This window comes from Pteropus medius, unplaced genomic scaffold, assembly GCF_902729225.1.
Source record: "Pteropus medius unplaced genomic scaffold, Ma_sr-lr_union100, whole genome shotgun sequence".
Taxonomy (NCBI): domain Eukaryota; kingdom Metazoa; phylum Chordata; class Mammalia; order Chiroptera; family Pteropodidae; genus Pteropus; species Pteropus medius.
In genome coordinates, this window is record NW_024347793.1 from 501,835 (window position 1) to 527,894 (window position 26,060).

Here is a 26,060-nt window from a genome sequence, read left to right on the forward strand (position 1 = left end):
GACAGCTGCGGCTGCTAATAGGCTGCCAGGCCAGGCGAGACCCCTCTCATTTCTGTCTCCCTCCCTGCCTCCACCCCCAGAAGTCACAAAGGGACAGATGCTGAGGACACGCGCCAGGCACAGATACCATCTCCCTTCCCCTGGCCAGCTGCCCCAAGCCCCTTCCCCCATCTTGCGGTTAGTCCCCTGGGGAGGGGAGGCCAGACCCGCTTCCCTGGCTTGGCTGCGTCAGTATCGGTTCTGGCTGGTGACCTCTGCGACGATTTCCACACCCGCAATCTCCTGGTCAGTTTCGCCGCCAGGTCCTGATTCGATTTCAGCCCTCAACAGTGGTCACTCTCACCCCCTCTGCTGGTCAATTTCTCCCTCAGCTCGCGGTCAGGTCCAAACAAACCCCCATTTCCCAGCCCGCTCCCCCGTCCCTGCCTCTCCTCTGCCCGCCGCTGCGCCTCGCGCTCCCCTGAGCAAGGTCAGCCCCTGTCGGCTCCCGGCTCCCGGCTCCTGCGCGCCTCGCTCGCCCCTGCCAGCCTCGGTCCTCCGGGTCAGTGTCCAGCGGCCGCGCGCGGCGACTCCAGCCCCGCGTCCCGCCTCCCTCCGTGGGCAGAGGCCGCCCCCCGCCTCCCCGGAGCAGCTGAAGGTCTCAGTCACCTCGGAGGGGAGCGCAGGGGGCGGGGAGACGGCAAGGGGAGCGGCGGAGGGGGCGGCGGAGGAGGCTGACGCCGCTGCCCGGGACGCGGCCCGGGGCGGTAGCGGCTGGGGCGGCCGCCGGCGCGCCCCCTCCTCACGGTCCCACCTCCCGGCCGCGCGCCGGCGCCGGCGGGTGAAGTGTCTCCGAAAGCGTGAAGGGGGTTTGCGGGAGCTTTTATTTCCCTTTGTGCCGGCGGCTGGGGCCGGAGCGAGGCGGCGGGGCTGGGGGCTGCGGGGTTGGGGCTCCCCCCGGAGCAGAGGGGACCGCCACAAAGGATGCCCCGCGTTGGGGTCAGCGTCCCCGGAGCCCAACTTCGGGCGCGGCGGCTGCGCCCCTGGGGAGCCCGCCCGCTGCGCTGAGAACCCAGGCGTCGCGGCTGAGCCTGGTCTGGGGGCGTCCGCAGGCGGCGCTTTCCTCGACCCCTGGACCCCAGGAAGGGACCCCAGGAAGGGACCCCGGAGCCTCCCGGAGACGGTGGGCGGCCGAGTGGAGCTTGGGGACCGCACCGAGTGGCGCTTGGGGACCGCAGAAACTCCACGCGCTTCCGCGGATGCCCCGGACCGACGACCGCGGGCTCCGCGTTGGGGGCCCTGCCGGGCGCCCCCTTCCCCCGCGATCCTTCCAGCGCCGGGCTCCGGTGGGCTTTGGGGCCTCCTCCCTCCTCTCCCCTTTTTCTCTCCTTTTAACCCTCTTCTGAGCTCCGCCAAGGGGCACACTTGACCTTCCTCCTTCTCCTCTGCCTCCTCCCTGGGGGCTCTGCCAAGGAACGAACGGGGCCAGGGAGCGGGCATGTGGGGCTCCCCTTGACAGTGGCCAGGTTTGCGTGACTCGCGCCCAAATGGCCAAGTGGCTGAGGGACTACCTGAGCTTTGGCGGTCGGAGGCCCCCTCCGCAGCCGCCCACCCCTGACTACACGGAAAGCGACATTCTGCGGGCCTACCGGGAGCAGAAGAACCTGGACTTCGAGGACCCCTACGAGGACACCGACAGCCGCCCAGAGCCAGACCCCGCGGGCCCCGGCGACGCCAAATACGATTCTCCCAAACACCGGCTCATCAAGGTGGAGGCAGCCGAGATGGCCAGAGCCAAGGTCTTGCTGGGCAGTGCAGGGGAAGAGGTGAGTGGCCAAGTGTCCCAGCCCGAGTGGTCCCAGGAGACTGGGCCGAGAGGGTAGGGCTGGGCCCCTGGACTCTGGGGAGCGTTTTAAATGTGTGACCCCAGGGGCAGGCCAGGGCACCAGCCAGATACTCCCTAGTCCTCCATCTGCTGGGCGAGAAGTTTGATATCTGTCCCTTTTCAGTGCACAGTGCTAGTCACACCTACCTGCTTTGTCCCCTGTCCTTGGCTCTGTTCCACCTCTCGGCAGCTGGAGGACTCTGGAGGACTCGTCCTAAAACAGACCTGAGGGATTCCCTCCCCTGCCGGGCACTAACCTTCCTCACCGCTGCTCCTGCGTGTCTCTGCCATTAGTGGAAACAGGCTCACAGACGAGGAGCCAAGCGGCTTGCCCAAGGTCGCAAGGCTCTAGATCCAGACCTGGCCCCCGTGATCCTCTCCTGGAGGATCCCCGCAAACCCTCCATGGGGACGGAGAACGGCTGGGGCCGGGTTAGGAGAGGCTGTGTGGGGTGGTGGGTGATGGCACAGAGAAAGGCAGGAGGAGGCAGGGATCTGGGGAAGCAGACAGCCTGGGATCAAAACCTGCCTCTTACTTACCGGCTCTGTGACCCTGAGCAAGTCCCGTGCCCTCTCTGTGCCTTGGGGTTAATGTGCTTGCTGTGTGTTGGTATGACAAGTAAACACATGTAAAGCATTTAGAACAGGGCTGGCAGCTGATAAACATTAAAATTGCGGGGGTCTATGTCAGGTGAATCAGAACTGCGTGGAGGCGACGTGTCACATGGCCCCCAGAGGGCAGGCCGAGGCTGTGCCATCGCCCAGCGAGGCTACCCGGAGCCAGCCTTGGTCCTCCTGAGCCTGTGCCCCTCACTTTTCCTCTCTCCCCAGGCAGAAGTCGACACCGAGTACTCGGACCCCTTTGATGCCCAGCCTCCTCCGCCACATCCGGATGACGGCTACATGGAGCCCTACGATGCCCAGCGGGTCGTGAGTGGTGAGTGGGCAGGGCTTGGGGGAGGGTGACAGGGTCCCGGGTGGGAGTGGGAGCTGACCAGTCTCTCTGGCCTCCCAGAACTGCCGTGCAGAGCAGTGCAGCTGTACGACACTCCCTACGAAGAGCACGAAGAGGACCCCGCAGACCGGCCTTCTTCAGAGCAGAGGCCCCGACAGAGCCGGCTGCCCAGGGAGGACGAACGGCCGGCGGATGAGTATGACCAGCCTTGGGAGTGGAAGAAAGATCACATCTCCAAGGCTTTTGCAGGTGCTTCTCCGACCCCGGCCTTGACCTCGGAATGCCCGAATTCCTCTATTTCCTACCCTGGTCACGTCCCCTGCTTCACCTTACAAAGCAGACCCCCAATCATCTGCCACTTTGGTAGTTTATTGATTTTCACTAAGCTGTGGATGACTGATAGTCATGAGTTCCTCTTTCCAGAAGAAACTGCATCTTTCTTAGAAACTGAAACACCTTTTTAGAGTACTATGGAACCTACTCGTTCTGCTCAGTATAGTGCAGGGAAAGGCTTTGGTGTCAGACTAGGCCTGGGTTTGTGTCACTTACTTGGGAAAATCGCTTTATCTCCCCGAGTCTCATTCCCTTGCCTGTAAAATGGGGGCCATTACAGTACCCACCGTGTAGGGTGCTTGGAAATTTGAGGGCCGGAAAATGCTCAATTACATAGGAGTTGGGGGAGAGAGTAGCATTTCTTAGTAGCTGTCATCGGGTAGACTTGGGGGAGCTTGGGCAAGTCCCCAGACTTGCTTCTTCTTCTGTCCAAGGGGTACTGGTAAGTTCAGCCTTAAGAGATAATATAACTTGGACCAGGAAGAGTTGAGCGGATCCAACTTTGCCTCCATAAGTCGTATGACTGGGAGGGGGATTTGGGCTCATTGCCTCAGTTTACTGGTCTGTACATTGGGGTTGGTGCTCCAGTTCTAAGACGGACCCAGATTGGGACGGAACTTCCAACACCCCTCTAGCCACGCCCCCTGCTCTCTGATTTGTCACTCGTGGAACTGCCCCGCCCTTCCACGCCGCCAGACTCGAGGGTGGCCACGCCCCCTTTTTCTGAAGGCCAGTTGGGTGGTCCTGTACCAATCCTGCCCCAGCCTTACACCCAACCCCTCCTCTTCTGGATTCTGATAGGTCTCCCCATTGGCACCATCTTCCTACCGAGAGTACACTGGATCGCCCCCGCCCCTCCTAGGCAGGTTGGACTTAACCCTTTCCTCTCTAACCCTCCCCTTCCAGTGCAGTTTGACAGTGCGGAGTGGGAAAGGACCCCAGGCTCAGCCAAGGAGCTCCGGAGACCCCCGCCCAGGGGCCCCCAGGCCGCAGAGCGTGTGGGCCCGGCCTTGCCCCTCGAGAAACAGCCGTGAGTGGGGAAACGGAACACCGAAGAGCCGGTCGAATCTCTCCCTGCCCCACACCAGCTGCAGATTTCCTGGACTAGGGGGGCTGGAGGACCTTTGACCCATTTATTCACTTTACTTATTTCTTCAGCTAATCTTAATCCGGCGCCAGCGCCTGCTGTGTCAGACACCCAGCTAGGTGCAAAGCAGAATCAGATGGAAACAGTTCCCTCTGGAATCAGATACTGGGTTCAAATTCCTGCTTTGTATCTCCTGGCTGTTTTGGCAAGTAATTTAACTTTTCCGAGCCTCGGGCTCAAAACCCCCAAGGGGGTACCTAACTCAAAAAGAGATCTCCTCTCTTCTCTTGGACGGGGTTTACAAGCCTGAGAACAGAGGCAAATTATTCTCAGCCCCAGGAAATCTTGGGATGAAACTGGGAAGGGCAGAATTTTGAGCAGGTGCTGACTTTGGGCAGGGATGAGGCGCACAAGCCGAAAGGGTCTGGGTCTTCTCTGTGTCCTTCCAGCCTAGGGGCTCCTCGAGGAACTCCCTAAGCCCCCGGAGCCCAGCCCTCTGGGTGTGTTTGTCACTGTCATCCGCAAACCTCTTAGGTAGGCGAGACAGACCTGGCTAATTAACACTGAAGGCCGGGGTGAGAAGTTCATTCTCTTTCAAATTTTCTTTCAATACAAACAACCACCGAGTCTCTGCTGCTCACAGTCTCTGACACCTTGGCCACAATTGCTACCTCTTTGAGCACATTAAAGGAAAATAGTTAAGACTGGTACAGGTGGATGCGGATGGATACAGGATGTGGCAAATCTCGTGACGCGCAAGCGATTCGAGTTGGGGGATTGGAGAGGGGGCTGAGGACGCCCGGGGATCCAGCCTAGGGAGGCTGTTAAGGTCAAGGTCGGGTGTACGGGTTGAATTGGAGGGTGCAGCTCCGCGTTGACCTGGGGCTCAGCTGCCTCCCTAGGAAAACCAGGCTCCTCTTGAGAAACCCGAGGGAATTCTTCTCTCTCATTAGCCTGGAGTTCACTAGCCCTTGCCCCAGACCCCAGAGTGTGTTTGAAGGGGAATCCCCCGTCTTGAGGCATCTGCCCCCGCACCCTAGGTGGTTTCACGGCCCCCTGAGCCGGGCGGATGCTGAGAACCTCCTGTCGCTCTGCAAAGAAGGCAGCTACCTCGTGCGGCTCAGCGAGACCAGCCCCCAAGACTGCTCCCTGTCCCTCAGGTGAGACCCCAGCCCCCTAGAGGGACAGAGGGTCACAGGACTGCATGCTTCATACTTTCTTTCGGTGGGAGCCAAGGGGCGTGGCTCTAGCAGCCAGTGGACAGGCTTTCTGGCCGATGGGTGGGCCTTATGGGACCAGTGGGTGGGGCTTCCAGGGAGACCATCAGCGTGGTTCCAACTGAGAATGAACTCCCTGTCACTGGAGGTATGCAAGAAGGTGGATTGGAAGCCTTACAGACGATCTAGGACTCGGTAGATATGGGGAACCAGATGTCAGTTTCCTTTTGGACTCCCCCCGTCCAAAAGTTAAAGTATATCCATTTGTGTCTGTCGGAGGCCGAAATCTGAGTGGCCCTGCAGGCATTTGAGTTTGAGAACCCGGTTTCCGTGTGCTTCTCTAAGATTCCAGGCTTGCCTGATTGTGCAATACTTCCAAGATTCTGCTAGGCATCTGAGTGTGAGATTCCTCAAAGGCCAAAACCAAGGGCTTTGGAGGCAGGTTCGAATCCTGCCTCCGCCACTTTCTAGCTGTGCGACCTTGGCTAAATTACTCAGCCTCTCTGGGTCTTGGTTGCCTCATCCGTGAAGGGAGGATAATAACATCCACTTAGCGGTAATACTGCAATGATTAAATGGAAAAAAAAAAAAAAAAAACGTGACAAAATGTTGAGAAGGGTGCCCCAGAAACAGGAAGTGCTCGATTCAGATTAATAATGTTGATAAAATGATCCCCAGGTTCTGTCACTGCACCCACCAGAGGTGGAGAGAAAGGGAAGGGACCCCAGATTGGAGGTTAACTAGTGGGGAGGCTGGGGGCGAGGGAGCACTAGGCTCAGGAGGTTTGGAGAAAGTGCGGCCCGTGCTCCGGGGGAGGGACCGTCACCTGGCAGGACCTCCAGCCTGCCTTGGTAGGGGACAAGCCACTATGGAATAAGCCGACACCTTGGCACCAAATGGCTGTTTACCAGAAATATTTGGGGGCGCCGGCGCCTGGCTCCCAGGGGCCATGAGGTAGCTTCAGGGTCAGAGAACATGCGTGGGGCTGGGGTGCTCAAGGCCCCGTGTGATGCCGTCCCTCAGAAGCAGCCAGGGCTTCCTGCATCTGAAGTTCACACGGACCCGGGAGAACCAGCTGGTGCTGGGTCAGCACAGCGGCCCCTTCGCCAGTGTCCCCGAGCTGGTGCTGCACTACAGCTCATGCCCGCTGCCCGTGCAGGGTGCTGAGCACTTGGCCCTGCTGTACCCGGTGGTCACACAGAGCCCCTGCCCCGGAGCCCCTGCCCCTTGCCCTTCCCCCTGAGGGCTAAGAGCCACTGGTCAGCACCCCAGAGGAGTCCCCTCGAGGGGGCCAGAGGGAGAGACCTCCTACCCTTCCAGCCCTGGTCTTCATCAGGGCCGCCCTCCTGGTCCCATTCTGGGTTCTGGGGTTTACGATTATGTCTGGAAGCCCTCCTCTGGCCTGAAAAATAAATAAGTTATTGTGTGTTTCAAGTGTCCTTTCTGGGAGGCCAGGATCCCAGCTCCTGGGAAGGATGAGAATGATGGACCCTTGAGGGTCAGGGTCTTCCTGGCTCCTCGTTTTGGGGATAGAGCTGGGGTTGGAGCCTGAATTGCTTGCAGGGAGGGACCACAACTCAGAAAGCCAGAGACAGTGGAGACCGGCAGATAAAAAAGATGGAGAATCCGAGGGGGCGAGGCTCTCAGGCCAGCCCCGCCCCCTCCAGCCCCCTCCTCCCCGTGGGGCGGGCGGCCGAGGCCTGATGCGGCTGCTGGAAGGACATCTGTCCCCATGGAAACGGCAGTCGTGGGGGAGGGGAGCCGGGCCCAGCTGGTGTCACTTCAAGGTGACAGTCAGGCAAGAGCCCCTGGAGGCTGATAAAGGCGGGGGAGCCCCAATCTTCCTCCTCATCCCCATCTCTGAGCCTGTCTGGGAGGAGATACTAGCTGGAGAGGGGGGCTTCCAGTTCGGGGCACAATTTGAAAGCTGGGGACATCACTTCTTTGCTAATTGGACATGTACCTCCACGGATAACGGGGGAGCCGGTGAGTCGTCCCAGAGCCCCCTTGCCACGGTGGGTCTCTCTAGCCATCCTGGGGGGTCTGGGACCCCCAGATGACCCCTCGAATCTTTTTAACACCCCCAAATGCCATGGAGTCTGGGTTTGTTTTCTTTGTACACCTTTATCGGGCATTCTGGAGGCGTACTCGATGAGGACGGGGTCTGGGGACGGCTGCTGGCACCCCGACACCCCTAGACCCAGTTACATCTTTACATAGCCACTCCCCTCTGGATCTCTGGGGTCCTGACTCCTCTTCCCACTTCAAGGAACCCTCTTGGCCGTGGCTACCCAGAGGAGCCTGGGTAAGGAGAGGTTCTGAGTGCGGAGACGGGGCGACCCGGCCTGGGACTGGGGCACGGTTTGGGGGCCAGACGCTGCTGGGGGATGGGTGGCTGGGGGAAGGAGACGGCATAGAAGCTCTGGTGCTTCTGGTTGACCGTGGGGATGTCCAGCGCCTTCCCCTCCACAGGCCATGCCTCAGTCTTCCGTGGGGGTCCCCTGGGCTTGTATAGGACGTTACTGTAGATAGGGTTATCTGTATGTTTGGGGAGGGGAGCGTGATACAGGCCAAGAAGAGACACAGTCACTTATGAGACCTAGCCCTTCCTTCCCAGCCCGTCTCTGGGAGCCTCGTCTCTGCTTCTAAAAAGCGAGGATGGAGCGATGGGCCTTCTCCGGCTCCTCCCAGTCCCGCCCTCCCTCCCTGCGGAAGGGGTAAATGGGAACACAGATGGTCCTTCTCAAGCAGCGGCAGTTCCCGCCTCCTCCACGCGGGGGCGGGGTCGCCAGAGGATGGTGGCGCCTCCGCACCATTCGCCCTCCGCGCGGCCACCTGCGCCCTTACCTGTGTCCTTGTGCCGGCAGCGGCGGCGGCCCCAGAGCCAGGTGCCCAGTGCGACAGCGGCCACGGCCACGCCCCCCGCCACCAGCAGCGCGAAGAAGAGTCCTGGGGAAAAGTGGGCGATCTGACAGGGGGCGGGGCACGGGGGGCGGGGGCGGGCCGGAGGAGCGACGTGGGGACGGGACTCACCTGGGGAGCCCAGGATCTGGTTGCGGTTGGATGGGGGCTCACCTGCAGAGAAGAAACCTACATCACGAGGTGCTCGCCTTGGAGTCCGGCCTCCTGTGCCCTGCAGAGTCAGATCCCCCGCCCCATGTGGGACCTCGGGGTCCCTGGCCCCGCCATGCTGTGTGTTCCAGGCAGGTGCTTGCTCTGAACTTCTTTCCTCTTCTGAAAAAACGAGACCAACATTTCTCTTGCTGGGTTATTGTGCAATAACTGCCACTTAGATTTTCTTTTTTATCATAAACTCCATCGCCCTGGTCAAGAACTCCCTTATCCTCACCGTGACCTTCATCACTCTGCTCATGAGGGGTCAAGTTACTTGCCCAAGGTCACACAGCAATGGAATGGCAGAGCGAAAACACGGTGTAATTGACATGAACCCCCCAGCCAAACGCTCCTTCTGCTGCCACTAAGCCGAAGCCCAGCACCGCCAGCCCCTTCTCCTGTAGGTTCTAAAGTTGGCAGCGATCCTGGGGCGAGGGCAGGGGTGGGGGAAGAAGGGGGGCTGCAGGGCAGCTGCTGGGGAGTGGGGAAGCCAGCTGTGCAGAGCTGGACCCACGCTCCCCACCTCCCAGCCAACAGCAACGCACAGCCCGGTGCCTCTGCTAATTGGTAATTGGCCCCCTTGTCACTGGAGGGGTGGGGGTGGGTGGCGCAGCTGTAACACACTGCCCTGGAAGGGGAAAGTGGGTGGGTTCTGCCAGCTGGAGAGGAATGGGTACCTCTCGGCCTGGGAGCCAGGATGATGTTCCATCCTGCCTGACAGGGGCTGGGCACGTGCCCAAGGTCATCGGAAACCACTGGGACAGCAGGAGCCCTGTTTGGGTCGGTTTGGGTCTCCCGCCCCTGCTCAAGGTCTGGCCCACAAGGAGAAGTCGTGCGGAGCGGGGAAAGCGCGTGATGCGGGCTGAAGGGAAGGCGGGCTGCATCACTGGCTCCCGCGTGTCACTGGACGTGTCTCGACCCTCTCTGGGCCTCAGCTTTGTTGTCTGTATGCTGAGGCTTAGCTGATCTGGAAAGTTCCTTCTGGCTTTGAGAGTCAATGGCTTTTAACTCTGGATTCTAGAATTCTCTGCTCTTACCCCGAGATTGCAAAATTCTAAGGATCTGTATTTAAAGTGTTTGAGAGACTGTAGTTCTAAGGTTCTAGAATCATTCATTTCTCTATTTCACTGTTTCTCAACCTTTATTCGGTGTCACCGCCCTAAGGAGAGTTTTTAAAATCTTAATCTGTTATCTCATGAAGTTTTAATATCACAGATATGCTGTAAATCTGTTTATGGACGATATGCATAGCGATACTTTATACACAGAAAGAATAAGATTTTCTTTGCTCCTCAAAAACCGATGTTCGCCGTCAAAGGAGTGATAGTCCCATGAGAATATATGTCACAGTTCCAAGAGCCAAGAATTTGATGGCCCTCGGATTCTAGAACTGAAAGATTCTATTTTGGGGTTCAAGATTCTAGAATGACCCTAGGAACGATAGAAATGCGTACATACGTTGACCAAGAGGCACATTCTAGATTGTTCACTGAAGCCTTGTGCACAACATCTAAAACCCAGAAGCTGCCCCAGTGTCTACGGATAGGAAATCGGATTCCTAAATAGAGGTGGAGTCACACGGTGGAATACTACACAGCGAGGAAAAAGAACAAACCTCTGTTACAGGCACCTCTATGGAGGAGCCTTCTGGACATCGCATGCAGCGAGAGAAGTCAGACACAAAAGAGAAAATATGATTCCATTTAAATAAAATAGGAAACCAGGCAAAATGAATCTATGCTGCTGGGATTCAGCATTGTGTGTGTGCTGGGGGTGCGTGAGGGTGTAGCTAGGAAGCTGGAGATGTTTTTTTCTTTATGACACATCCAGCTCTCAGCCACACAAATGTTGCCTGGCGTGTGCCCTGTTCTGGGTTTATAGGTGAGCTCGGGCTGTGCAGATCCATCACTATGGTCTGAATATGTCCCCTCCCCCGCCGCCCCGCAATGCATGTGTTGATCCAAAGCCGGAAAAGTGATGGTATGAGGAGGTGGGGGCCTTTGGGGGGCGATTAGGTCATGAGAGTGGAGCTTTCGTGGGTGGGGTCACGAAAAGAGACCCCAGAGAGCTCCCTGCCCCTTCCGCCATATGGGGACACACTGAGAAGATGCCATCTGTGGACCAGGAGGTGGACTCTGACCAGGACGCGACCACGCTGGTACTTAGACCTTGGACTTCCAGCCTCCAGGATTATGAGAAATAAATTTCTGTTGTTTATAAACCATCCAGCCTGCCGTATTTTGTGATACCAACCTGGACGGACTAAGACATCCGTTGAGCTGTGTATTTCTCCGTATGTAGGAAACACTTTAGAAACACATTTTTTAGAAAAGATTCTGGAAATGTGTTTAATCAAAACTCCAGAATTATATGTCCTCAAGAGTCTTTATGATTGTGATATTTTGCAATAGGACTCAGCAAAACCACAGCCTGTATATCGAATTTGGCCTACTGCCTGTTTCTTTAAATAAAGTTTTATTGGAATCCGGTCTCATCCATTCACCTACTGCCCTCTACAGAAGCTTTCGCAGTATGAGGCCAGAGCAGAGTTGTTGCAACAGAGACCTCTGGTCCACAAAATAGAAAATATTTGCTATGTGGCCCTTTACAGGAAAAGTCTGCTGGGGCTCTGGTCTAGAATTATAAGTCCCAGCACGCCTTTGGTTCTGTGATCTAGAATCTGATGTTCTTGTGTCTGCAAGATTTCTGTAGCCAAGAATCTCACGGGAATTTAGAGTTCATATTTCTAGGTGTTTGAGATTCTAGATTCTCAGTTGTCTAGAAGTTCCAAGTCCCTGCCTCTTCCCATTTGCTCTCATACCTGCCTCCACCAAGAGCTGTGTTCCGTTGCCCTTGGCTTCCGCCAGCTCAGGAATCTCCATGGTTGCCCAGCACACATAGTTCCCGCTGTCGTTAAGACTCACGTGGTCCAGCTGCAGGGTGAGATTGCCAGGCGGCTGCCAGGAGAGCCGTCCCTGGGGCCCACAGACCCCCAGGCTGAGGGTGCCATTGGTGATGTGTGGCGGGCACAAGGTGACACTGTCCTTGGTCCACTCGACGCGGAGCTGCTCGCAGGCCTGAGACAGTACCACCTGACAGGTCAAGGTCACCTGGCTGTCCTGCTTCACCTGTAGCAGCTTAGGTTCCTGGTGCACGCTCAGGCCTGTGGCTCTTTGCAGGGCTGGGGATGGAAGAGATGAGTGAGGTCTCTCAGTGTTCGTGTGTGTGTGTGTGTGTGTCTCATTCCCTGAATGAGCCCACAGGAGTAAGGCAGCAAGAGATTAAAACCTTGCTGTCTGCGTGGTCACTTCTCCTCGCTGAGACTCAATGGCCTTTCCTGTGAAGTGGGTATAACTCAGCGTTTGTGAAATTTCAAGACGAACTTTATGACACATCCAGCTCTCAGCCACACAAATGTTGCCTGGCGTGTGCCCTGTTCTGGACACCTTGGACACAGACACAGAGGTGGCCGAGACAGACAAAAATCCCCGCCCTCATGTCGCTGACCGGGGACAAAGAGAGACACAGGAAGTCGTGAAATGGGAATCGTGGTGGAGGAAAGGAATGGCGAGTGGCAACAGAGGATAAAGATGAGGTGAGAGAGAATCTACTTATTGAGGGTGGTCAGGGAAGTCCTCCTGGGGGAGGTGGCATTCCAGCAAGGATCTGAATGGTAAAAAGTAGCCAGTCCTGGTAAGTAAGGAAGATGTGGAGGAAGGGTATTCATGGCAGAGAAAACAGCCATGAAAATGCCCTGCGGCCGGACTTGGTGAGTTGGAGGAGCAGCGAGGAGGCCTTGTGGCTGGAGCAGAGACATCACAGGGAGGGGAGAGGGAGGAAGTGGGGTCAGATAGGTCGGCGAGAGATGGCTCATACAAGGCCAGGCGGGCCACAGGGGTGGGGTTCAGTGGGGTGGAGAGGCGGAGATGGGGAAAGGGCAACTTGCTTTTTAATCTAAGTGCGATGGGACATCAATCGGCAGAGCTGGGGGAAACGCGGTCCAGTCTGAGTTTTAAAGAGATCATCCCGGCTGCATGGTGAGGATGGATTATGGGGTAGGGGGTTTGGGGACAGCCAGGAGACAATGGTCCCAGCGAGCAGTAATGGGGACTGGATCCTGGAGAGAAGGGGTCAGAGTCTGAATGGATTTCGAGGGAGTTGCAAGGAAAATTGAACTGGAAAAGAGAGAAGAGGGATGGTGACGGTTCCCGAGGTTTTAGCCTGAGGGAATGTGTGAGTGGCTTTGACCAAGATTTGGGACTCGGAGGGGAGGGGAAGGGACGGAGGCCTAGTAGGAAGAGTCTGCTTCTGGCGCCTGCTAGATCCCCCAGAAGGGGTGAGTTTGTGTTAAGCTCCCGGCATTTGAGACGTCACTGGGGCTGATGCTAGAGAGAAGAGTTCTAGGGAAGAGTGTTTCAGGCAGAGGGAACAGCATGTGCAAAGGCCCAGAGGTGGAATCAAGCTCAGCGTGTTGTGGGGAAAATAAAGAAAGACAAAGCCAGCAGGCCGACCGACAGGGAGAGGGGGAACGTAGAGGCGGGTGGAGATGAGAGAGGCCAGCGGGGCCAGCTCAGCGAGGCTGGTATGTCGGTCACGGGTCGACTTCTTTCCTGGGGGCCCCTCTGAGGATCTTAGATGCACTCCATCGGCCCTCCCAAGGTCCTGAGTACCGGGGAGAGACAGGCCGCAGTTGGCGGGGCAGAGATTGAGGTGCAGAGTGGCTGAGTGGGAGCACAGGCAGCTGGAGTGATGGACAGCAGGAGGGGGTGCAGAGGGGAGGGAGGCCCAAATACTCACCCCAGAACTGCCACAAGATGACCAGCACTGTGACCAAGGACCCCATTCCTGGCGACTGAGGCGCCCCTCGCCCCACCGGTGCTCCGCCGCCCCCTCTTCCTCTCCCACTTGACAGACTTCCTGCCACAATCTCCGCCCCAGCCACAAGGTGAATGTGACATCCTGGCCAGATGCAGACGTCTGGTGGCCAATGTGGCTTGGGGCTCCACTTCCTGCCATCTTGTGCCTCAGTTTCCCAATTGTTTTTTTTAGTCTGAAAACCAGTGCATTATGTGAATGGAGATAATGTGTCCCAGTAAATGAAAATCTTTCCAGAAGTTTCTACATAAACATACCCGGGCTGGGGGGACAGGTGATGCAGTGGTGGGGGAAGGGAGCAGCGGCTGATCAAATAGTGGAATCCAGCCTCAGCTATTTGTCCTCAAAATGTCTTCCTTTGAGGGTCGGAGGCATGGATTTCTGCTGATGGCTTTGGGTTCCACAGCAGCTATAGAGAGTTTCTCTGACCCCCACGACCTGGAGAGAAGTTTAAAGCCTCAGCTGAAGCGGTTCGTAGGCTCTGGACTGCCTCCCAGCCCTGTACCTGTCACCCCAGGTGCTGGCAGAACCCCCTGCACGTAGGGGCCAGACCCTTAGGCCTCAGCCACAGTGTGACTGTCACCCAGAAGGAAGAAGGCCTGTGTCCTTTGCAGAACCGTTTTTATCAGCCGCAGGAGGCCCTGCAGCGGCTTCTCTCACCTCCCCCGGGGACACACACGGCCTCGCAGCCTCCACCGATTAGTCCTTCCCCCTCCTTTGGACTCTCCAAAGCAACACCTCCCCCCACGGAGGGGCAATGCTGGAGACCCTGGGTAGATCCAGTCCCAGGCTGGTGGGGAGGACACAGGCATTCCTAGCCCTGTGGATTCTGCGTGGGCAGGGAAGCTTCTGGAGATGACAGAGCCTGGGGCTTTGTAGGATGTGTAGGAGTTCAGCTGCGCTGTAGGGAGGAAAAGAACGCATCTGTCTCTCCGAGCATCCGCTTGGGCAAAGGCCTTGGGTTTTTCAGTAAACGCAAGGCTCGTGAGTAGTCCGGGGCTAGATCTGGGTGACGGGGTAGAAATCTAGTTTGAGCAGCAGCGCGGGTGACCAAGTGGGGAGGCTGAGGCACCGGGAGGCCTAGGGGTGGGCTCTAGGTCACACGGCAGGACCGCGGTGGGAGGTCGAACCCAGGCTTCCTGCCTCTCCAGCTCAGCCATCACTACCAAAGTCACCTGGGGCGTCCCAGCGCGGGACTACATTTCCCAGCCTGCCGCGCGGAGCGCGCGCCTGCGCGCTGCAGCCAGTGATGGAGAGCTGACGGGGGGCGCGGCAGCGGCGGCGAGTGCTCGGCGGGCCATTGGCTCCCGGCAGCGGCAAAGGCAGCTTGGGGATTCCAAGAGCGAGCGGGGCCCGCGGGCCGGGCCGGGCCGAGCTGGGCTGCAGCCATGGAAGACCAAAGGGTAAGACCGGGGCTGTGCGCGCGGGGTCTGCGGCGGGGGTACCCAAAGGGAGGGGACCAGGTGTTGCCGCAGCGTTCTCCCCGCCCCCGCCCCCAGCTGCTCTGCGGCCGAGGCCCCACCTCCGCCGCAACCAGGCCGGGTCTAGTCCCTCCATCCAGGGCGCAGCCGCCCAGACACCCCATCATCTTAGCCAGGGGCATCCCCTCCACGTCCCCGCCTCCGCCCAGTATCCCGGACCCAACCTTGACCCCATCCTCCACGCCTCTCGTCCGGACTGCGGACCAGGTGTCCTGGCCACCGCCCCACCCCGCCTCCGAGGACGCCTCACCCGTTCAGTCCAGGCGACCCCACCGACCCTGCGCCCCTAGAAAAGAGACCCATCTGAGGCCTGGGTCAGGGCTACAGGCCCCAGCAGGATAACCGCCTCCTTCCTCCGGCATCCCTCCCCCAGACCTTGCCTCCGCATCTACCTGGGCTCTCTGGCACGCCCCTCCCAGATTCTTCTTTTCTTCTCGTTTATCCCCTTTCCCAGGCTAGCCCATTTTTAGCAGACATCATTTTCTTCCGGGGTTTTCTTTCCGCGAGCTAGCCCCTCACCCCGCCCTCAAATGCTGGTACCTGGTCGAAGGCTTTGTGCTCTGGCCGCGGGTCTGCCCTTTCCTGAGAGGCTGTCTCCGTGCCTCGGTTTCCTCTCCTGTAAAATGGGCACCCTCACGGTGCCCACCTGCTGGGTGAGGGAGGGTAGGGCCAGAGCTTCTCCCAGGGCCTGCTTCCTGGCGCGTGCCCCCACATCTCCTCCCTGGATCCTTGGAGGGCAGAGTGGGGAGCCCCAGGTGGGGGAGCTGGGCCAATCTGAGGGGCTTACCTGCCCTGCGTGTGCGTGCCCTTCCGTGGGGACAGGAGGCTCTGCGAAAGATCATCACAACGCTGGCCGTGAAGAATGAAGAGATTCAGAGTTTTATCTACTCCCTCAAGCAGATGCTGCTGAATGTGGAGGTGAGGCCACCCCCCCCAGGAAGGAGGTCTTGGGGCAGGTAGATAGGAGGGAAGGAGGGGCAGCCCTATGAGTTAGACTGCCGCTGCTGATGACCGTCCGACCCGGCCTGGCTGCCATGCCCAGGCCTCAGTTTCCCCATCTGAGCACGGGCTTTGGCCAATCCCGCAACGTCTCTCCAAGGCAAACTCGGCCAAGGTGCAGGAGGACCTGGAGGCGGAGTTCCAGTCCCTCTTCTCCCTCCTGGAGGAGCTGAAGGAGGGAATGCTCATGAAGATAAAGCAGGACCGGGCCAGCCGCACCTACGAGCTGCAGGTGTGTGTGGGGAACTCTTCTAGGCCTCCGCTCAGACGCCACCCCCACTGCACCCCTCAGACTCCACAGAGCCCGGCTGGCCTCATATTTTCCTCCAAAACTGCTCCTTTTCCAACGTCCCTTCTTGGAGATACCCCCAAGTATCTGGAGCCGGACACCCCGATGGTGTCGGTCTCACCCCCTCTTCCCCTGGTCTCCTGCCTGTACCCTCCCTGGCTCGTGACCCATCACTGCCCTACCCACCTGCTCTCCCTCTTAATCCCCTGTCCCATGTTGCCACAGCCACACCCACACATCTGGTCGTTCCTCCCTCCTGCCCTCACCCAGTGCCTTTAGTTTCTCAGCCCTTCCCACCGGTTCCCCGCATCTGATGGCCGGACACCCCCATTGCTCCCATGGGATCTCAGAGGCCAAGCTGGGGTCACTGGGGCTGCATCGAAACTCCTAGGCAACTTCTTAACTTCCCAGATTCCCGTTCCCAGGGGACGTGGAGCTCCGGAGCTCAGGTGTGGCCTGGGCATATGAGTTTTTTCAGGACGGGTTTCCCAGGTGATTCTGATGAGCTGCCAGGAGCAGCATCCAACGTCCCTCAGGCCTCCATCTCCCACGTGGAGCTGGAGAAAGGCGTGATACCTGGGTCCCTCCTAAGGCGATGGGGAGGCTTAGGGGGGTTTGATGCACTGGGGTGAGGTGTGTCATCCCTCAGTGCCATGCCACCTGCAGAACCAACTGGCTGCTTGCACACGGGCCCTGGAGAGCTCCGAGGAGCTTCTGGAGACGGCCAACCAGACCCTGCAGGCCACGGACAGAGGCGACTTTCCTCAGGTGGGTGCCTCGGAAGCCGTGCTGGTGCAGCTGCCAGACCAAATACAGGACACCCAGTTGAATTTGCATTTCAGATCCACTGCGAGTAATTTTTTAGTGTAAGTATGGCGCATGCAATATTTAGTATAAGTATGTCACAAGGATCGCATGGGACGTTCTTATACTGAAAGAATTGTTCACTGTCGATCTGAAATTCAAATTCAACAATGAATCATTTTTTTAGTGGAAGTATATTTCATGCAAAAGCTTAGTATAAGTTTCCGAAATATTGCATGAGACATTTATACTCAAATAACATTTGTCATTTACCTGAAATTCAAATTTAATAATGTACAGTTGTTTAGTGTAATATGTCCTGTGCAATATTTAGTGCAGCAGGTCCTCAGATAACCTCGTCTTGTTCAGGGTTGTTTTATTATAACGTTGATGAGAAAAAAAAATCAGTTCCCAGCTGGAGCCACTGTCTGAGGGGAGCGTGCATGTTCTCCCCACGTCTGTGCGGGTTCTCTCCGGGGACCCTGCTGTGCTCGCACCTCCCACAGTTGTGTGGAGGAGGTGAATCGGCGTCTGCACGGTCCCAGTGTGAGTGAGTGTGGGTGTGAGGGGCCCTGCAGCGCGAGTGTGTCCTGTCCAGGGCGGGGTCCCTCCAGCCTGGTGCCCTGAGCTGCCAGGATAGGCTCCGGTCACCCGCGACCCTAAACGGGAGTCAGCAGGTTGCAGAATCATTGTCTACCTTGTTTTTATTAGTCTTTCTTGAATGTACGTATACCTCACATTTATTTCAATGTTCCATATTGAAAGTGTTTGGGGTCTTTATTCTTGGTGAAGTTTGGTGACCAGAAATATGCCGTAGGAACTCAACTCTTGTTAAAATCAATTAGCCTGCGGTAAAGTTGGTTTCGTTATGTCGTTTCGCTTAAAGTCGCAGCTTCCAAGATTCTATCGATGATGTTAAGTGGGGATTTACTGTATATGTACGTTCCAAATATAGGGTAGGACATACTTTAAAACCATTCGTTGTTTATCTGAAATGCAAATTGACTGGGCGTCCTGTATTTTTATTTGCTAAATCCACCAACTCTGTGTTCTGGGCCCTGGACAGGAGGTGGGGTGGCAGTGGAAGCCTGTCTTTGCCCCTTATCCCTTTGGGGCCTAGCCAAGGGTTTCTGCCCCAGTGCCAGGGGACTTTGGCAAATGGCTGCCATGCTGGACCTCAGTCTTCATGTCCATACAGTGGTTTTCTGACTGACTCAAGACAACTCTGAATTTCATTCTGTTGCTCTTTCTAGGCTGCCAAGCAAATCAAAGATGGGTAAGAGACTGTATGTGGCCCCCAGCCTAGTGCCCCACCCCTGTTGTGAAGGTGGGGACGTCCAGGTGAGGGTCCCTTGGCCCAGAACACTGGACCAGAACAAGAGGGAGGGGTCTCACACACACCTCGGAGGACCAGGCTTGGCGCCCCCTGAGATGCTTGCCAGCAGGCTCCCTCCACCTCCTTCCCTGCAGTGTGACAATGGCCCCTGCCTTCCGGCTGTCATTGAAAGCCAAGGTCAGCGACAACATGAGTCACCTCATGGTAGACTTTGCACAGGAGAGGAGGATGCTTCAGGCACTCAAGTTCTTGCCGGGTGAGAGGGGGACTTGCCGAGGGCTAGGGTTTCAGGGAAACAGCTGAGAAGTCTGGGGGTTCCTGAGACAAGGCCTGGAGTAAAGCCGACAGCCAGGCTTTGGGACCCCAAAAAGTCCCACCCCTGGGGTGGAGCCGTGACGGAGTCCCGCTAATGCCATAGGGAGGCCACGCCCCTGGGCGGAGGCTTAAAGGCCCCACCCACCAGAGGTAGCATCTCCTGAAGGCTGCGCCTCCAATTAGTAGCGAAGTCTGAAATGTTCTACATCTAAATGATGGAATTCTGAGAAGGCCCAGCCCTTTGTTGGTTGAACCCTGAACCAGCTCTGCGTCCCATCCCCTCCCGCCCTTGGTGGACCGCTGAGGGGGCGCCGCCCTCAGGCCACAGAACGCGGGAAGGCCGTCCGCATGCCGGGGACCTGGAGGAGGCCCCGCCCCCAGAAGGCGTACCCTGTGGGCGGGGCCCCAGAGCAGCCCCTACGCCTCTGGCCGCTGGTTCCTGACCTCCCTCTCCTCCGTCCTGGCCAGTCCCCAGCGCCCCTGTGATCGACCTGGCCGAGTCCCTGGTGGCCGACAACTGTGTGACCCTGGTGTGGCGCATGCCGGACGAGGACAGCAAGATCGACCACTACGTGCTGGAGTACCGGCGGACGAACTTCGAGGGCCCGCCGCGTCTCAAGGAGGACCACCCCTGGATGGTGGTGGAGGGCATCAGGCAGACGGAGTACACCCTGACCGGTAAGGGCCGCCGACTCTGTGCCCTTCAGCACCCTGGGCTCCCGATACCCCGTCGGCCAACTGGGGCTCGTAGAGGAGCCCTAAAACTCACGGGGTGTGCGCGCAGCCTGGCTGGGCTCATCAGGAGTTGCCCGAAGTGATAACGGAAACGATATTGATGAGGGCCCCTGCACCGTTTACTGGGAACTTGCTGTGTGCTAAGCGTTTCATGCGTGTGACAGGCAGGCCTATCCCCGTTTTACAGGTGAAGGAACTGAGGCACGGGGGCCGGAGAAGGCACCCTTCACCTGCGTGTTCGTTCACTCTTCCTAGTTTATGGAGTGCCTACAGGGCACCACGTGCTGTCTGTCCTTGGAGCAGTGAACAAAGCAGACAAGAATCCCTGCGCTCTTGGACCGGGCATTCTGGGGCAAGCCTCCCAGTACTGGGGGATTTCCTTGGCAGTTATGAGAAAGCGGAAAGCCTGGGGGATCCACCCAGCTGGTGGGGGAGGGCCTGACGGAGGGAGGCGTTGGCGGGGTTCCCTCATGGGTCTCAGAAGCCGTCCTGAGCCAGGGAAGCCCCGAGGGGCGGGGAGAGTCTTGCTGACAGTATAACTAGCACCACAGCTCTGGGCTGTAATCAACTTGTTCCTTGTCTGTAATTAGCATACGTGGTTCGTAATGAGTGTGCTAATTGCAGGAAAGAAAAGCGAGCAGCCAGCAGGAGGGCCCGGGAAGCTACTGGTTTATCCTTTTGCGTGAGAATCAAAATAAATCCGCCCCGTTTCCTCCCAACTATTTTTATTATGGTAAAATGCATGTAACAATATTTACTGCCTTAACCATTTTCGAGTGTATAGTTCCGTGGCGGTAAATTCAGTCACATCGTTGGGCCACTGTCCCCGCCACCCATCTCCAGAACTTTTTATCTTGCAAAATTGAAACTCTGTCCCCATTAAACACCCACTCCCCTTCCGCGTCCCATAGATGCTGCGCCCACCATTCGACTTCCTGTCCCTGTGATTTTTACTACTTTAAGCACTTCATGTGAGTGGAATCACATAGGATTGGTCCTTTTGTGTATGGCTTCTTTCACTGAGCATTGTCCTTAGAGTTCATCCAGGCTGTAGCAAGCGTCACAATTTCCTTCCTTTTTTAAGGCCGAATCATAATAGTCCATTGTCTGGATATGCCCCGCCTTCTCCCGTTTGGCAGCTTACATAGCTGTAGTTCAATGTCAAAACCAGGAAACTGACGAGGCTACGTCCTGCAGCGCTGATCCACGTTTCATTCGTGTGCAAGCGTGTAACCACGTGCAGTTTTACCTCATGTCACCGCTACCACAGTCACAGTGTGGATCTGCATCGTCACAGGCTCCCTGACGTGTCCCCTTTACAGCCCCATCCTCTTGCCTTTTACAGCCTTCCGAGTGAATTCCTCAGGGTGGGAAGTCGAATCCATCACAAGGCTGCAGTGTCGGGGACGTCTATCTATGAATGACGCCCTCACCTATGGAAACAGCCTCTGTGGTTATTTGCAATCCACCTGCCACCTCACTGATTGCTTGGAAAGATGGGAGGGTTAAGTGCTTGTGACTTCCATCCCTCAACGCATCTCATTCTCCTGTGAACCCTGCCTGGCATGGGGAGTACAGTGGCCGGTTTGCGGAATAGGAAACAAGCACACAGCGAGTGTGTCTAGACCGTGGTTAGATGTGTTCCACGTTTGAAACGCAGCCTTCTGGCTGGTGGTCTTAGTTCTGGGGCAGTGGATGGCGCTGCTGAGCAAACCTGAACTCAAGGGGATCCCAGGAAGGGTGAGGCAGTCTATGTGGGCATCCGGAGGAGGTGGCGGCCAGGCTGAGGCCCCAAAGAGAAGAAGCGAGGTTGGAGGAAGATCAGCCTTCCGGGCAGAGGAACAGCCTGGTCCAGGCCTCAGAGGCCGGAACGCTGAGCCTTCATGTCTGGAACTGGTTAAGTTTACAGAGAGAAGGATGGGGACTTTGCCCAAGGGGCAAGGGTAGCTGGCTATGAGAGGAACAGAGCTGGGGTGCCAAGTGCTGTTTGAGATGCCCAGAGAATCGGCATCCTGTGGGGAACACTCAGGAGGTGACTGGACATAGGGTCGGGGGCTAGAGGTTGGACTGTGGGTGCCCTGGGTGGACGATGGTGCCTGAAGGGCGAGAACAGAACAGTGAGATGAGCAACAGTCCCCGGCTGAGCCACCCCTCAGGGAGGGAGGCACCTGCAGAGAAGACTGTGGGGGAGAAACCAAAGCGGGCAGCCTGGAGAGGGCGGTGCATGGCCACGGAGGAGAGGGTGCGCCAGGAGGGGAGAAGCAGTCAGCCTGGAGGCCCTGCAGGGTGGAGACTGAAGAGGCCGGAGGAGGGAGAGGGCGTGAGGCAGCAAGAGGGGGGGGGCCCTAACCTCTCCAAGGGAGGTTAACTTGGGCAGGGGAGGAGGGGCGGAGACAGCTCGATAGCTGCTTTTTATTTGTGTAGAATGGAAGAAATGAATAAGAAAAGGCCGGAATGGAAGAGCGAGATATATCCTAGAAGTAAGGAAAGTCTTTACAAGAAACCAGGCATGGCTGGATCCAGGGGTTCTAGCAAGTGACTCGGTCACCCCTGTTCCCTGCACTTCTTGGCTCTGGAGGCTGCCTTCAAGGAGGCTAGCCAAATGAGCTGGCAAATTTTCCCAGGAGGCTCTTCCTCCTAGCTGGCCAGCCCCCAAGAAAACAACGACTCTGCTCCCTACAGTACCTAAGTCCCAGGGTAGATTCTGATTGGCCATTTTGTGTCCTATGCTTATCCCTGAACTAATCACTATGTTTAGGTCATACAGCGTCCTGATTGGCTGCTCTAGGTTTTGGGGGGTGGAGCTAAGTAGTCCGTAGCCCCACAGGTGAACGTGGTCAAGAATGGTTTCTCAGGAATGTTTGCAAGGTGCTCCTTAGAATGAGGGGCGGTGGGATTACTGGGGGACGTGGGGCCTCTATCCTATTGCTCAAAGTGTACACAATGTTGAGATCCCTGTGTTGCCTCCTAGGTCTCAAGTTTGACATGAAATACATGAATTTCCGTGTGAAGGCCTGTAATAAGGCAGTTGCAGGCGAGTTCTCTGAGCCAGTGACTCTGGAGACACCAGGTGACTGGCTCCTATCCCTATCCTGGCTGTGACTCTATAACTCTTCATTCCTGGGGCCCCAGGGACTGGTGTGAAATGAGAATCTTCCGATCAGGCTTCTGTGTCCCTTTTTGCCTTGGATGCCAGGAAACTCAGAGCTCCGTCCACAGTAGGATTCCTCAGCCTGCATGTCTGGTGTACACGTGCTTTTGTCCCGTGCTTTTGCAGTCGGTCCCATTATACCGCGATGATTTTTTGACACACACTCTCTTTCAAAAAAACAGAAGTTGGACAGGGTATTTCACTATCGGAGACAGATTTCTTAGCCTCCCACAGTGACACCTTTGCATGCCCGGATAGGAAGTCCTTTTGCAGTCTAGCTGACTTCTGTCATGCTGTAGCCCAGCCCCTTTCCTGGGATTAATCCCCAGGGGAGCACTGGGCAGCCCAAGTAGTTAGAAGGTGGCTGCGGGCCTGGGAGACCTTTAGGCAACAAGCCCTTGGCCTTCACTCCTCTGGCTGTGTGGTCTGCCCCCTCCATTCTTCCCCATCTCGTCTCTTTTGGTGTCTTTCTGCCTGTCTGTCTGTCTGTCTGTCTCTGAGCCTTTGTCTGTTGGCCTCTTTTGGTCTTGGTCTCTGTTTCTTTGTCTCTTTCTGTTTTTTGCCCGTCATAGTCTGTCTTGGTCACTGTCCGTCTGTCTCTCTCTCTGTGTCTCTCGGGGTTTCCCCATCTCTGTGACTCCCACGTCTACCCGGCCCCAGCGTTCATGTTCCGCCTGGATGCGTCCACATCCCACCAGAACCTGCGGGTGGACGACCTCTCCGTGGAGTGGGACGCCATGGGCGGGAAGGTGCAGGACATCAAGGCTCGTGAGAAAGATGGCAAGGGGCGAACCGCGTCTCCCGTCAACTCCCCAGCCAGGTAGGCTGCCCCCTCCCCGCGAGTCTCGGTGGGGGAGATCGCGATGGACACGGACACGCAGCCCGGTGGGGTCCAGGCTGGGGTGGAGGGAGGGACGTGGAGCTGGGGCGTCAAATCGTGAATCAAGGGAGGGGGGACTCTGAGCTGGATTTCGATGACTGGACAGGAGTTTTCTAGGTGAAGAAGGGCATAGGCACGTTGTGACGTGGGGGGCCCGGTACGTGAAAAGAGCCGAAAATGGTCAAGGACTGACAAGAGTCCACAGTGGCCGGCTGGACCAAGGTCTCCTTCCTATGGGGGAGGTGAGGGCTGGCCTGAGCCCTCCTCTCCCTGCTACCCACAGAGGTACCCCATCTCCCAAGAGGATGCCCTCAGGTCGTGGGGGACGGGATCGCTTCACAGCTGAGTCCTACACGGTGCTGGGTAAGGAGCAGGGGCAGGAGGAGGGAGGGGTTGGTCCTGATGAGGTGTCACGAGCTGGGGTGGGAGTTTGGGGGAGGGGGTTACTGGGGAGTCAGGCTCACAGAGCTTAGGAAAGAGGCTCGGCCCTGGGGGGTGGCTGGTCAGGAGCCTGGGCTCTGTGGAACAGCTGGGACTTGGGGATTGGCTGGGATCTGGAAGTAGGTGGAAAGAACGGTGACTTCTGGAGCATCTGGGTGCGTGGAGGAGCCAGAGTAGCTGGCGTCAGAGAAGCTGAGGGAATGGCCAGGACTGGAGAAGCGGTTAGCACCTTGGGCATGATGAGGTCCCATGAAGGAGAAGCTGGAGTCCACAAAGGAACTGGAGTTTAGGGAAATCGCCACTGTCTCGAAGAAGGCTGAGGTGTGAGGTGTGAAATTGACGTGACCCGTAGCATCAGGCAGAGGGGTGGGTGGAAGAAGGTGGGGCGTGGCTGGGTTCTGGGGAAGAGCTGAGCCCTGGGCAGAAGCTGGCGTTTCTGTGCAGGATTCAGATTTTCTGGAAAGCATCTGGGACTGTTCAGAGGTGGGGTTTGGGGAGGAAGCGGAGAAAGGCGTGGGGGTGTCTGCAGAGTAGCTGAGATTGGCGTGGATGCTACCTAGCCCTTGGAAGAGCCTGACTGGTTGGTGGCTTGAGATAGCTGAGGTCGTGGGTCCAGGGGGCGCGGGGCTGCGCTGGCCTGGGGGGTTATCCCGTGTCGGGAAGGAGTCGGCACCTGACGGGCAGGGAGTAAGTTTGCCAGAAGTTGAAACCCAGGAACAGTGGCTGGGGAGAGGGAGGTGGCAAGAATTGGGCCTGGGATCCGGCAGGGGGTGGGGGGCGCGTCCAGACTCAGGGATCAGCAGATCTGGAGGGCGTCTGGAACTCAGGAAGAGCTGAGGCCTGGAAGGGCCTGGTCTCCACCAGGAGCTAGGGGTGTGGGAAGAATCTAGATTCTGAAAGCAGCAGGGCGGAGTCCGGAGTCCCGGGCTGTGGGAACACTGTGGGGTCAGCCGGGAGCAAGGGTCTGGGATGAGCTGGTCTCCGGGAGGAACTGAGGACCGAGGAGCGGCCGAATGTGGGGAAACAGAGGAAGCTTCTGAGGCCTGGACAAATCTGGAAGGAGTAGTTTGGACTTGTAGAGAATCTGAAAGGACTAGTGAGAGCTTGGGGAGCATCTGGACTTAATATCTAGAGAGAGTTGATGAGGCCTGAGGGATGTCTGGAAGGAATAGCTGAGGACCGAGGAGTATCTAGAGGGAGTAGCTGTGACTTGGGGAGTACCTGGGTGGCTGCACCTGGGACCCTGTTCTACCCAGCCCCCACTGCCCACCCTGCCCACAGGGGACACGCTGATCGATGGCGGGGAACATTACTGGGAGGTGCGCTACGAGCCGGACAGCAAGGCGTTCGGCGTGGGCGTGGCGTACCGCAGCCTGGGCCGCTTCGAGCAGCTGGGCAAGACGGCCGCGTCCTGGTGCCTGCACGTCAACAACTGGCTGCAGGTCAGCTTCACCGCCAAGCACGCCAACAAGGCCAAGGCGCTGGAAGCCCCCGTGCCTGACTGCCTGGGCGTGCACTGCGACTTCCACCAAGGTGACCCTGGGCCCCTGATGGCACCTCCAGCCGCCTCTGCCTGTCCTGTGCCTCTGCTGCAAACCCGCTTATCCGTCCCCTGTCGCTCTGCCCCCCTCCAGGCCTCCTGTCCTTCTACAATGCCCGTACCAAACAGCTGCTGCACACCTTCAAGGCCAAGTTCACGCAGCCACTGCTGCCAGCCTTCACGGTGAGGGCCCCTCCCCGGCCCGGGGCAGGCGGGGGTGGCCCTGGGTGCTGGCTTCGCTGCTGAGCCTCTGCTGTCCCCTCCCTGTCCCCCAGGTGTGGTGTGGCAGCTTCCAGGTGACGACAGGACTGCAGGTCCCCAGCTCTGTGCGCTGCCTGCAGAAGCGTGGCAGTGCCACCAGCAGCTCCAACACCAGCCTCACCTAGGCCGGAGGACTGTCCACGTAGCTGGGCTGATTTTGGGGGCTGCCGCCAGGCTTCGGCTATTGCAGCCAGGCACCCTCTTCTAACTTGCTGCTTGGAGCCTTAACTCCTAACGGGGGTCACCAACAGGGAGCGGGCGCTAGGGCGAGCCCTCCTCCCGACCTCACATCCCAATAAACGTCAAACACTGGCCAGGCCGTGCTGCTGCTGCTGTGCCCTGGCCCTCTCTGGACCTCAGCTTTCCCAGCTGTAAAATGGGCCT

The 26,060-nt window shown here is 57.7% G+C and overlaps 3 protein-coding genes across 6 annotated transcripts; 2 read left to right on the forward strand and 1 right to left on the reverse strand.

The window, feature by feature from the left end:
- Nucleotides 1-98: 98 nt before the first annotated feature.
- SHD (Src homology 2 domain containing transforming protein D) lies at nucleotides 99-6,884 on the forward strand. 3 transcript variants are annotated; one of them, XM_039878377.1, is made up of 7 exons: nucleotides 99-541; nucleotides 1,092-1,805; nucleotides 2,695-2,800; nucleotides 2,879-3,067; nucleotides 4,058-4,181; nucleotides 5,279-5,398; nucleotides 6,479-6,884. In XM_039878377.1, the coding sequence occupies exons 2-7, from the start codon at nucleotides 1,527-1,529 to the stop codon at nucleotides 6,696-6,698; spliced, it is 1,038 nt and encodes a 345-aa protein (XP_039734311.1). In that variant the 5' UTR covers nucleotides 99-541; nucleotides 1,092-1,526; the 3' UTR covers nucleotides 6,699-6,884. The 3 variants fall into 3 exon arrangements, with proteins under 3 accessions (XP_039734311.1, XP_039734312.1, XP_039734310.1); XM_039878378.1 differs by having other exon boundaries at nucleotides 99-469; XM_039878376.1 differs by lacking the exon at nucleotides 99-541 and having other exon boundaries at nucleotides 941-1,805.
- A 615-nt stretch (nucleotides 6,885-7,499) lies between these two features.
- On the reverse strand, nucleotides 7,500-13,412 carry TMIGD2 (transmembrane and immunoglobulin domain containing 2). The gene is given in 5 exon segments (XM_039878549.1): nucleotides 7,500-7,993; nucleotides 8,303-8,404; nucleotides 8,489-8,530; nucleotides 11,391-11,750; nucleotides 13,367-13,412. Coding segments are annotated over 5 exon segments (876 nt in total). The 3' UTR covers nucleotides 7,500-7,667.
- A 1,268-nt stretch (nucleotides 13,413-14,680) lies between these two features.
- Nucleotides 14,681-26,030, forward strand: FSD1 (fibronectin type III and SPRY domain containing 1). Of its 2 annotated transcripts, none has more exons than XM_039878380.1 (13): nucleotides 14,681-14,847; nucleotides 15,748-15,843; nucleotides 16,025-16,156; nucleotides 16,880-16,981; nucleotides 18,271-18,293; nucleotides 18,488-18,609; nucleotides 19,137-19,346; nucleotides 22,375-22,473; nucleotides 23,215-23,374; nucleotides 23,718-23,797; nucleotides 25,157-25,408; nucleotides 25,510-25,598; nucleotides 25,691-26,030. In XM_039878380.1, exons 1-13 carry the CDS (start codon nucleotides 14,833-14,835, stop codon nucleotides 25,799-25,801), a joined length of 1,491 nt encoding a protein of 496 aa, XP_039734314.1. In that variant the 5' UTR covers nucleotides 14,681-14,832; the 3' UTR covers nucleotides 25,802-26,030. The 2 variants fall into 2 exon arrangements, with proteins under 2 accessions (XP_039734314.1, XP_039734315.1); XM_039878381.1 differs by having other exon boundaries at nucleotides 25,157-25,317.
- Nucleotides 26,031-26,060: the final 30 nt, after the last annotated feature.

Excerpts from the sequence above, each read along its gene's own strand:
- FSD1 (XM_039878380.1), top strand. Across the intron at positions 16,982-18,270 it reads ACAGAGGCGACTTTCCTCAG|GCTGCCAAGCAAATCAAAGA; the intron begins GTGGGTGCCTCG and ends TGCTCTTTCTAG. Across the intron at positions 23,798-25,156 it reads TGAGTCCTACACGGTGCTGG|GGGACACGCTGATCGATGGC; the intron begins GTAAGGAGCAGG and ends CCCTGCCCACAG.
- SHD (XM_039878377.1), top strand. The coding sequence starts at position 1,527 with ATGGCCAAGTGGCTGAGGGACTACCTGAGCTTTGGCGGTCGGAGGCCC. Across the intron at positions 4,182-5,278 it reads TTGCCCCTCGAGAAACAGCC|GTGGTTTCACGGCCCCCTGA; the intron begins GTGAGTGGGGAA and ends CCCGCACCCTAG. Across the intron at positions 5,399-6,478 it reads GACTGCTCCCTGTCCCTCAG|AAGCAGCCAGGGCTTCCTGC; the intron begins GTGAGACCCCAG and ends GCCGTCCCTCAG.